Here is an 11,737-nt window from a genome sequence, read left to right as displayed (position 1 = left end):
GTTGAATGTGAGTTTTGAAGAAGAAAAACAACAATGGAGAAGTGATCATGCTAGTTTAAAGTATATCAGATAATTCCAAAGCTATATGTACAAAATATTTTGGCGCTAAGACGTTCCGTTGAAATTTTTCCCAATATTTCTAGTTTAAAATACTTAGATGTAACTCCGGAAAAAACCAAATTTTGACAAAAAAAAAAAAAAAAAATGCTTTGTGTTGTGTATCTCATAAATCAGAAGACATAAATGAAAATTCGTCGTCACTCTTGAAGAGGCCCATGATGCTTTACTAAACTCAAAACTGAGCAGCTCTCACAAAGTTCGAGTCACAGTGAAATCAACTTTCCGTCAAAATCAAAAATCCGTCGGGAAAACACAGCCAAACTCGATCGTCGCTGTAGGGAGTAAGGCTGCGAGAAATTCCAGGTTTTCCTTCATCTTCTTCTTCTTTAACACCTCCATCTCCCTCTTCTGGTGCGCCCTTGAGGATGCGATTCCGTCGCGACTTGGGGCCTGCAAAGGCACTGCACCAATGAAAGCGTCGCAGCAGAACATAATCCACTTCGCACCGCGATTCCGCGGTAAATAAAGCTGCGCGGTTGAAATTACATGTCAGGGTTAGGGATTGTCCAATTTGGTATTCTTTTCAGTGACATTTTGAATAATAGTCTTAGAATTCTCAGTGTCAAATTTTCAGCTCCATTATGTAGCTGAGAAGTTCGAAGCCCGATTATATCAACGCGATGACATAAATGATTGTTTTTTTCCAATAAAATTGATGAGTTATAGTTGAACAATGTGTATAAGTAGGATACTCACTCGCCTGCAGATTTATTGAGTAAAGATGAAGAATATGTTGAGGTGTCTAAACTGTGTTAGTAGCAAAAAGCATTTTAGAAGTAAAAGATAGAAAATGATGCCAGGTTTTAGAGAGAAATCACAAGGTGTTTCTGTAAAACAAATTGGACCTTACACGGTAAAAATGTTGGCTATTCAAATTTGATAGGTACCAGTAATTGGAAGGGTGAAATTGAATACTATTAGTATTGATTTTTTTGCTACCTCTGAGATATATTGTATCTGTTACAGTGTCGCAATCTCATAAAATTAAGCGAAGAATTATGCAGATGGTTATAGATTAGCTCCTTGCGAGATGAAAACAGAAAATTGAACTGAAAGATAACACCCTTGCTGATAGAGAACCAGCTTCTTTACTCAGTTAAAGCCACCATAAAACCATTCTATAGAGTTCACCCAATGACCCAAGCCCCTCACCTCCACCTTACCTCATTTCGTCATAATGGGTTTATCAAAATTCTTAAACTACATAATAAGTAGAATGAAGGTTTGGTCATGACATAGATAAACTAGTTCATGATGTTTTTGCTAACTAATGCAAATAACTATACATATATGGTAGTGAAAAGTGATCATTTGTTTTTATTTTCCGATATGTTTTTACATGTGTATCATTTAGGCGAAGTTTACACTATTTGATTATCACTGTAATCAATTGTTTATAAGCTTTAGTTTTTTCTTCTTCTTATAAACCTCCTGCAGAAATAAAAAAATAATTTGACTTTGGATTTTTGTTATAGATACCATGGCTAAACGTAAAAGGTTAAATATTGTTCGAAAAAGTGGCAAACCACAAACTGATAAGCAATTAGTTGATAGCTCTAATGAAGTCAACCACAACATAAATGAAGAGTATGAACAGTTTGGAGTTGGTACGGAATTTTTACCGGCTAAGTTTCTTTCATCCTTTCTCTTGATGCTTCATAGTTGTTTTAATTTTTCAATTCTTTGTGTTAGATACAAGAGAAAACCTAATGGTTGCAAGCCTTAATCACCAAAATTACCAACCACAATCAGAACAACAAATACAAGTGGGAAGTCAAGTTGAATCTCATATTTCTTTCAATGGAATGTGTAGTAGTTTACCTAAAGGTAATTGTAGCATTTTTTTAAATAAATATTTTGTATCTTCCATTTTGTTTACGTGTGTATAGATTAGATTAGATTACACAATTTTCTTTTATCATTCTCATTTTTGTTTATCTCTTAAACCTCTTATAGCAATTAAAAAAAAATAATTTGACTTTGGATTATGTATAATAGACACCATTTTGAGGCGCAAAAGGTCGAGTGCTGTTCGAAATAGTAGCAATTCACAAGCTAAAGAGAAACAAATACTTGATAGCTCCAATGAAGTCAACCAACACAAGTACAGTTACAGTAAAGCCAAAGAGTTTGCACAATTTGAAGCAGGTGTGGAATTTTTGTTGGCTCAGTTTCTTCCATTTATCTTGATTTTCATACTTCTTGATTTTTAATTATTTTTAGTAGACACAAGAGAGAATCTAATGCTAGCTAGTCTGATTCGCCAAAATGATGTGCCACAATCAGAACAGCAAATATACACGGGAAGTCATGTTGAGCATCCTATTTCTTTTGGTAGAATGGGTGAAAGTTTACCTGAAGGTAAGTGAGTTGTTTTTCTTAAAAATAAATGTGGATGTATTTTCCTGTATGCTTACACGTTAATTATTTAGGTTTGGTTACACAACCATTGTAATCAACTGTTTATCATAACTAACTTTTTCATATTTTAAACCACATGTAGCAATTAAAACTAATTTCACTTTGGATTATCTAAAATAGATACTATAGTGAGACGCACGACAAGGTTGAGTGCTCGAAAAAGTGGCAAGGCACAAGCTGAAGAGCAATTAATTAACAGCTCAAATGCAGTCAACCAAAACAACCATAATATAAATGTTAAGTATGCTAAGATTGGAAGAGGTATACAACTTTTATTGTTCTCATATTCTTTCATCTCTTGTCTTGAAGTGTCACCCTTTTTTTTAACTTTTATTTTGAATTCTATAGGTACAAAAAACAATCTAATGGTAGTAAGTTTGAATAACCAAAATGATGAATCAAGGTCAGAACAACAATTCCAAGTGGGAAGTTTACCTAAAGGTAGAGTAGTGTTTTTTAAGTATGAAGTATTTTCCTGTATGTTTAGAAATTACATATGTATCATTTAGGTTTGGTTACACGATCATTGTATTAAATTGTTTATCACCCTATTTTTTAATATTTTAAACCATTTGAAGATATTACAAAATGACCTGACTTTTGATTATCTATAATAGATACCACTGGTAGGAACATAAGGTTTAAAGCTGTTCAAAAAGGTGGCAAAGCACATACTAACGAGCAATTAATTGATAACTCTAATGTAGGAGGTATGAAATTTTTATTTGCTATGTTTCTTTCTTCTTTGGTCTTGAAGTTTCATACTTTTTCATTTTGAACCCTTTAGATACAAGAGAGAAATTAGTGGCAGGAAGTCTGAGCCACCAAAATCATGAATCACAACCAGAACAGCAAATACAAGTGGGAAGCCATGCTGAATATCCTATTTCTTTTGGTAGAATGGGTAAAAGTTTACCTAAAGGTAAGTGTAGTGTTTATTTCAAATAAATGTGCAAGTATTTTTCTATATTTTTACATGTGTATCCGCAGTTATTAATAGCGGCCGCTCCAGGCGCTATCCCAGGATTCTCTTCCAGTGCAGCAACCCTCTGCTACGGAGGAGCGGTGCGCATCTCAGTTTTGGATAGCGGCCGAGAAAACTGGGATAGTGGGTTGCGGGAGCTGAGCGTTTCCCGCCCTGGAGCGATTTTCCGCTTTAAGGGCTTTTTTGGAGTGTGAAAAGACCTTTTAACCTTAAAAAAATTTAAAATTGAAAAATTTATTATAGTCGGTCGTGTTTTCTCCTCTCATTTGCGTTTTCACCTTTCTCCATGGTGTTTCTTCTGTTCGCTGCTTCTCACGTTTTGCTTGCCGCTTCTCTTGCCCTAACTCCTGTTTCGCCTCAACTGCTTCAAGCTTCTCTCTATCTTCTTCCCTTCTTCTGTTTTCTACTTTCTATTTTGTTCTCTATCCTGTTGCTCTTTATTCATTGTTTTTCTATTCGTTTTCAGGTTGTTTTTTCTTTCATATCATTGTTTTTTTTCCTTTCTTTTAAAATATATTGATTCTGGAATAAATATATGTAGATTATTCATATAATTAGTGCAAAAAGTTTTTTAATCTACATTAAATATATAGGTCGATTATTATATACTTAGTCTAAAAAGTTATCCTGCTATCCGCTATCCCACTGTCTCATTTTTGGGGTCAGCCGCTCCGCTCCGCTATTTGAGACTAATAATTCTGCATTTAGGTTTGTTTACATAAAGAATTGTTCATCAACCTTAATTTTTTGATCTTTTAAGCTACTGTAAAAATTTAAAAATAGTTTGACTCTGTTATCTATAATAGATACTATGGGGAGGTGCACCAGATTGAATGATGTTAGAAAAATTGGCAAATCACAAGCTGAAGAACAATTAATTGATAGCTCTCCTGTAGTCCACCAAACCAACTACAGTATACATGAAAAGTCTGCACAATTGGGAGGAGGTATGAAATATATTTTACTCAGTTTCTTTCTTCTTTTGTGATGAAAGTTTCATGCTTTTTGATATTGAGTTATTTATAGTATCTACAAGAGGGAATCTAAAGATTGCAAGTCTTAACCACCAAAGTGACCAATTACAATCAGAACAAGTACCAGTGGGAAGTCACGTGGAATCTCCAATTTCTTTTGGTAGAATGAATAAAAGACTACCTAAAGGTAACAGCTTGTTTGAATAGTGTTTTCAAATTCAGTTTTTCAAAATTCTTTTACAAAATTGACTCATGTTTTATTATTTTAAAAGTGAAAAAAAAAAAAACATAATGGCTAATGCATGTTTGTTACATAATCATTGTAAAGAATTGTTTATCAACCCTAAATTTTTGATCTTTTAAACGACTAGAAATAAATTAAAATAATAGTTTGACATTATTATCTATAACAGATACCATGGGGAAGCGCAGGAGACTGAATACTGTTAGAAAAAGTGGCATAGCACAAGCTGAAGAGCAATTGATTGACAGCTCTAATGCAGTCAACGAAAACAGCCACAATATAAATGAAAAGTCTGCACAATTGGGAGGAGGTGTGAAAATTTATTTTGTTCAGTTTCTTTCTTCTTTCATGTTGAAGTTTCATGCTTTTTGATTTTGAATTATTTATGGTTTCTACAAATGGAAATCTAATGATAGCAAGTCTGAACCACCAAAATTACCAATCACAATCAGAACAAGTACAAGTGGGAAGTCATGTGGAATCTCCAATTTCTTTTGGTAGAATGAGTAAAAGATTACCTAAAGGTAACAGCCTGTTTGAATAGTATTTTCAAATTCCGTTTTCAAAATTCTTTTACAAAACTGGCTCATGTTTCATTTATCAACCCTAATTTTTTGATCTTTTAAACCACAAGTAAAAAAAGAAAATAGTTTGACATTGGCTTATCTAAAACAGATACCATGGGGAAGCACAGGAGATTGAATGCTGTTAGAAAGAGTGGCAAAGCACAATCTGAAGAGCAATTGATTGATAGCTCTAATGCAGTCAACCAAAACAACCACAATATATATGAAAAGTCTGCACAATTGGGAGGAGGTATGAAAATATATTTTGTTTAGTTTTTTCCTTCTTTGGGTTGATGTTTCACGCTTTTTGATTTTGAATTATTTATAGTTTCTACAAGTGGGAATCTAATGGGGGCAAGTCTTAACCACCACAATGTTCAATCACAATCTGAACAAGTACAAGTAGGAAGTCATGTGGATTCTCCAATTTCTTTTAGTAGAACGAGTAAAAGGTTACCTAAAGGTAACAGCCTGTTTAACTAGTGTTTTTAAATTATGTTTTCTATTTCTAAATACTATAAATGAAGAAACTCTGTATGATGAAATGCTTTTCAAAATTCTTTTATAAAACTGACTCATGTTTTATCATTGTAAAAGCTAAAAAGAAAAATGGCTAATGCATGTTTGTTTTCTATATTTTAGTCAAAAACTAGTAAATATGCAGAGAACTCCCACTTTTCATTAGTGATATGTATATTTAAATAAGTGACAGAAAAATATTAGGATTAAGAAAATAGAATTGTGGAATGTGGAGCCTCACTTTTAAACATGATTTTTAAGAGAAGTTACCTAACAAGTTTTTTTATTTCCTCATTTATAAATAAGTTTTTAAAAACATGATTACCAAACAGTTTTATTTATCTATTTATTTTGTTCTCTAAAATAGGTTTTAAAAATTGATTTACAAAATAGTTTTCAAGAACCAAAACCCAAAACAAAATCAAACTAGCCCCAGGTGTAGTGTATTTCTATTTTCTAAAATACTGTAATTATGTCAGTACTTTCTTATGTTTACTTGTGTATCATTTAGGTTTGATTACACAATCATACTAATCAATTGCACTACAATTTTTTTTATCTTTTAAAGCACTTGTAGATATTAAAAAATTAATTGATATTGGATTATATAAAATAGATACAATGGAGAGGCGCAAAAGACCAAATGCTGTTCAGAAAAGTGGCAGATCACAAGCTGAAAAGCAATTGATTAATAGTTCGATTGAAGTCAACAGAAACCACCACAATATAAATGAAGAGTATGACCAGTTTGTCGGAGGTATAAAATTATTGCTGGCACAGTTTCTCTTAGGATATAGGATAATGAGTTAGTTAGCAAGTTAATTGATTAGTTAGACGTATCATGATTGATACATGGATAGAGGAAGACATGAGTTATACATGATACTTTCTTACTAAACAATTACTACCTCTGTCCCTCAATATAGGAGATAAAATAGTTTTATTTGCTACATATTGCAGAAAAAAATGACTCATAATTTAAAAGAGTATGTTAGTATACAAATTATCCATACAGTTGACAATTTGAAAGAGGTCTTATAAAAGGGATATTGAAAAATCTCAAGAGACTCCTATATTTAGGGATGAAGATAGTAACCAACTAACTTCTCAAACTAAATCCTTATCTTATATCCTAACAGTTTCTTTCTACTTTAGTCTTGAAATTTCATACATTTTGATTTTGAATTTTCATTGTAGATACAAGAGAGAATCTAATGGCAGCAAGTCTTACTCACCAAAGTCACCGATCACAATTTCAACAACAAGTTCCAGTGGAAAATCAAGTGGAAACTTCTATTTCTTTAGGTAGAGTGGGTCAAAGATTACCTAAAGGTTAGTGTAGTGTTCATTAAAAATAATTGTGCAAGTATTTTCTTATATGGTTACATGTGTATCATTTAGGTTGGGTTACACGATTATTATAAAGAATTGTTTACCAATCCTAATTTTTTATTTTTTAAACCACTTGTTAAAATAAAAAAATAGTTTGACATTGGATTATCCATAACAGATACCACGGGGAAGCGCAGGAGATTGAATGCTGTTAGAAAAAGTGGCAAAGCACAAGCTGAAGAGCAATTGATTGATAGCTTTAATGCAGTCGGCCAAAACAACCATAACATGCATGAAAAGTCTGCACAACTAGGAGGAGGTATGAAATTGAAAATATATTTTGTTGAGTTTCTTTCTTCTTTTGCATTGAAGTTTCATGCTTTTTGGTTTTGAATTATTTATAGTACGTACACGAGGGAATCTAATGGGAGCAAGTCTTAACCACCGAAATGATCAATCACAATCAGAACATGCACAAGTGGAAAGTCATGTGGAATCTCCAATTTCTTTTGATAGAATGAGTAAAAGATTACCTAGAGGTAACTAGGGGTGTGCAAAATATCCGGTTTTGATGTCCAAATCCATAACCAAACCTAAACCACTTTTAAATATCCGGATATAATTGAATGGTTATTAACCGGTTTAGTTATTAATGGTTTGGTTATCCATTTATATAATCCGGATATAATTAAATGGTTATTAACCGGTTAAATTATTTTGGATTCGGTTATAATCCGGTTATTATCCAAATCCAAATATTTTAATTCTCAAAATATTAATTTTTTTTTGAAAAAAATATTTTTCAAAAAAAATAATTTTCAAAACTGGATTTTTTTAAAAAACCGGTTATATAATCATAACCAAATTTATAACCGGTTTTATAACCAGTTTTAATTAAAATGTGGTTATGGTTATAAATCCAAATCATTTAAATGGTTTTAAAATGGTTATGGTTTGGTTTTTGTAAATAACCAACCATGCACACCCCTAGAGGTAACAACTTGTTTGAATAGTGTTTTCAAATTCTGTTTTCTATTTCTAAATACTACAAATGAAGAAAATCTGTTTGATGAAATGTTTTTTAAAATTTATATCCTTACTTTTATTTCCTCATTTTATAAATAAGTTTTCAAAAACATAAATACTAAGCAGTTTTTTTTATTTGTTTATTAAATAGTTTTTAAAATTGATTTATGAAATTGTTCTCAAGAACCAAAATCCAAAACACAATCAAACTAGCCCAGGTGTAGTGTTTTTCTAAAATACTGTAAATATGTAAGTACTTTCTTATGTTTACTTGTGTATCATTTAGGTTAGATTACACAATCATAGTAATCAATTGCACCATAAATTTTTTGATCTTTTAATCCACTTGTAGATATAAATAAATAAATTGATATTGGATTATATATAATAGATACCATGGAGAGACGCAAAAGGCCGAATGCTGTTCCGAAAAGTGGCAGATCACAAGCTGAAAAGCAATTGATTGATAGTTCTATTGAAGTTAACCGAAACAACCACACTCTAAATGAAGAGTGTGATCAAATTGTTGGAGGTGTGAAATTTTTGCTGACTCAGTTTCTGTTGGGATATAGGGTAATGACTTAGTTAGTTAATTGATTAATTAGATAGTATCATGTCAGTATGTCACATGAAGAGGAAGACATGTGTTATACATCATGATACTTTCTGTTTAATCAATTACTTGCTCTTCTCTAAAATATAGGAGAGATAATTAGTTAATGTTTTCATAATAGTTGTATTTACTACATATTGCAGAAAACATGTAACACAATTAAGAGTATATCAGTATAGAATTAATTAATGCAGTTGAAAATTTGAAAGAGGTGTTATAAAAGGGACAACTGAAACTCCCAAGAGGGTCTTATGTTTAGAGACAAAGATAGTGACTGACTAACTTCCCTAACTAAATCCTCCTTATCCTCTATCCTAACAGTTTTTTTCCTACTTTTATCTTGAAATTTCATACTTTTTTATTTTGAATTCTTCATAGCAGATACCAGAGGGAATCTAATGGTTGCAAGTCTTAATCACCAAAGTGATCGATCACCATCAGTACAACAAATTCCAGTGGAAAGTCGAGTAGAAACTTGTTCTGTTGGTAGAATGAGCCAAAGTTTATCTAAAGGTAACTGTATTGATTTTTTAAAAACAAATATGTAAGTATATACCCTTTGCTTGATGTATAGTTCATTAACGTATCAGCCATACATGATTTAGGTCAAACGAGGGTAAGAGGTTATACCCGAATGTTGGATGTGTGGAATTTGCCTGATGGAGAATTCATACGTGTTGAAGTAGATTCTTTAGGCAATCCTATTGGGTGGGAAGGAAAAAAACTTTTAAATGCAATAGGTTCCTTGGCAAGGAAGCACCAATATGCTCCCATCAATATTCTAAGCTGGAAAGACATGCCAGAGCTGAATATAACTAATATGCTTGATTTGATACAGGTCTTGTTTAATTCTTTTAAGTTCTATTTGATTTCACTTTCCATAACATTCTTTTTTACTGTGTCTTACAAATTGTTTATTTGCTAACGATCTCAACAACAGAGTAAGTTTCATTTTGTTCCTACATTGACGGACCAAACAAAGCAAATACTAAAAGATAATTTGAGTTCTAAGTGGAGGCAATTCAAGCATGATTTGAAAGAAAAGGGATACGATGAAAACAAGACCGAGGAAGAAATGGCTGCCAACATCCCTGATAGAAGAGTTGATCCTTCTCAATATCGTGCTTTAGTACATCATTGGTGTTCCCAGAAAGGACAGGTACGTGTACGATGTCATTAACCTTTACTTTATACAGCAATTATGTAATACATGTTTGTTTGTCATTGACTTTCTTTTCTTTTTTTTATTTTAAATTTCCTGATTAAAGAAAATAAGCAACATCAACAAAAGGAATCGCTCAAAATATGAGGATATACACTGCATGGGAACGAAGAGTCTTCCAAGGTTCATTCATGAGGTGGTATATTTATTTCATGATTGTTTCTTTATGTTATTTGTATGAGTATTTTATTGTTTCTTTTGGACATTTTTCTAAGGTTTTGTTTATTACTGAAAACGTGGGCACAATTATTTAGAAGTGATAGACTAAATTAACGTTTTCTAAAAATCATTCAATTGTGAAGAATCCAATCAAAAGTGTGTTATAGTATTTCTCATTTTATAATTATTTCTCAGTGGGAATGGGATTTGACATTTTTATACTGATTACTAATGTTAGGCAACCGAGGCTAATGGAGCACAACCTTCACGAGCTGAAATTTATATTCAAACTCGAACTCGTAAAGATGGGAGTATTGTGACTGAGAAGGCAGCTGATGTGATTGTAAGAATTTCAATAGATTAAATTACTGAGTACTGCTAACAACACACTTAACACATATTTTTAAAAACACACTTATCGGCTACATTCATATGGACCCCATCAAATCATATGGGATGTATAAATTTGGTGGGATACATGAATTTTAACAAAAAGAGAGTGTTAGCATTATTCTTGAATTGCCATTGATTGAAACCATTGATGGTTGTACTTGTGGGTTATAGTTGAACTGCACATAGTCAGTTTTGCCTTATATTTTGTGCAGGGTGAATTAAAGAAGCATATGGTAGAGGCTTCAAGTTCACGAACTCCTCAAATTCCTCAAGATTCTACAAATTGGGCAAATGACATATACTCGAAAGTAAGAGGTCCTGAAAAGAGAGGATCTGTGCGCTGTTTAGGCAAGGTTCCACGTCTTTCAAATACTTTATCTCGAAACCCTAATGTAGAAAATAGGGTCGTCAAATTAGAAAATTTGCTTGGGAATCTTGTTTCTGTTCTTCAAACACGATTTTCAGCAGACAAACAAATTAATGATGTTTTGCAAGCTATAGCTCAAGAGGTATGAATTCCTAAAGCTCAACTTTTTAAAGAAATTTAGCTATCGTATGAAATATTGATAATACTGATTTTCACTCAGGTACCTGCTGCTGCTCCAAGTACACCAGATGATTCCTCTGGTAACTATCAGCAAACTACAAGTGACAGCTATTCAAGTGACAGCTATTGAGTGAAATTGTTCAATTATAAACTTGCTGGCATCCTAGATTTTCTAAGTTATTATTTACCTGATTAATACTGATGGATTCATAAGGAATAGGAGTTGGAGTTTGACAGCAATGTTTTATGTATAAGTTGAATCTTTTGGTGAAAGGTTTTCACTGCCTGTAACTTGATTTCATATAACAGTAACTTGTGTTGAAAGAGATGTTAGTAAATATGTTTCATTAATTTAGTATTTGTTTTAGTAGTGTATGTTATGATGCTTTCTGCTGGATTTTTTCTATTTTTTTTTTTTTTAATCTTTTATGGATGATGCATAACCATATTAATAAGAATTTCTATTTCTATTTGTCATGGTTTGATACTTGAAATTTAATTGAAAAATATTAATTTAAGTGAAAAAATATTGTCACGTAAATATTAGACTAGGAGCATATTTGAAAATGAACTTTAGTGTAATAAATTTTGAAGTATAAATCTTTTTATCTATTGG

General features: G+C 32.0%; 1 protein-coding gene across 8 annotated transcripts; it reads left to right on the top strand.

Annotated features, from left to right (window-relative positions):
- The first annotated feature begins 250 nt into the window (after positions 1–250).
- Positions 251–11,496, top strand: LOC131643261 (uncharacterized). 8 transcript variants are annotated; one of them, XM_058913414.1, is made up of 27 exons: positions 251–423; positions 1,596–1,727; positions 1,813–1,947; positions 2,119–2,268; positions 2,407–2,481; positions 2,662–2,802; positions 2,890–2,982; positions 3,159–3,251; positions 3,329–3,463; positions 4,333–4,473; positions 4,553–4,687; positions 4,914–5,054; positions 5,161–5,268; positions 5,420–5,560; positions 5,639–5,773; positions 6,446–6,586; positions 7,027–7,161; positions 7,340–7,480; positions 7,566–7,700; positions 8,579–8,719; positions 9,182–9,313; positions 9,406–9,638; positions 9,741–9,959; positions 10,069–10,158; positions 10,420–10,524; positions 10,787–11,083; positions 11,162–11,496. In XM_058913414.1, exons 2-27 carry the CDS (start codon positions 1,601–1,603, stop codon positions 11,249–11,251), a joined length of 3,609 nt encoding a protein of 1,202 aa, XP_058769397.1. In that variant the 5' UTR covers positions 251–423; positions 1,596–1,600; the 3' UTR covers positions 11,252–11,496. The 8 variants fall into 8 exon arrangements, with proteins under 8 accessions (XP_058769397.1, XP_058769395.1, XP_058769396.1 ...); XM_058913412.1 differs by having other exon boundaries at positions 2,347–2,481; XM_058913413.1 differs by having other exon boundaries at positions 2,344–2,481; positions 5,197–5,268.
- Positions 11,497–11,737: the final 241 nt, after the last annotated feature.

This window comes from Vicia villosa, unplaced genomic scaffold (assembly GCF_029867415.1).
Source record: "Vicia villosa cultivar HV-30 ecotype Madison, WI unplaced genomic scaffold, Vvil1.0 scaffold8, whole genome shotgun sequence".
NCBI classification, from domain to species: domain Eukaryota; kingdom Viridiplantae; phylum Streptophyta; class Magnoliopsida; order Fabales; family Fabaceae; genus Vicia; species Vicia villosa.
The sequence above is the reverse complement of the archived record's forward strand: the minus strand, read 5'-3'. Positions and strand labels throughout refer to the sequence as shown.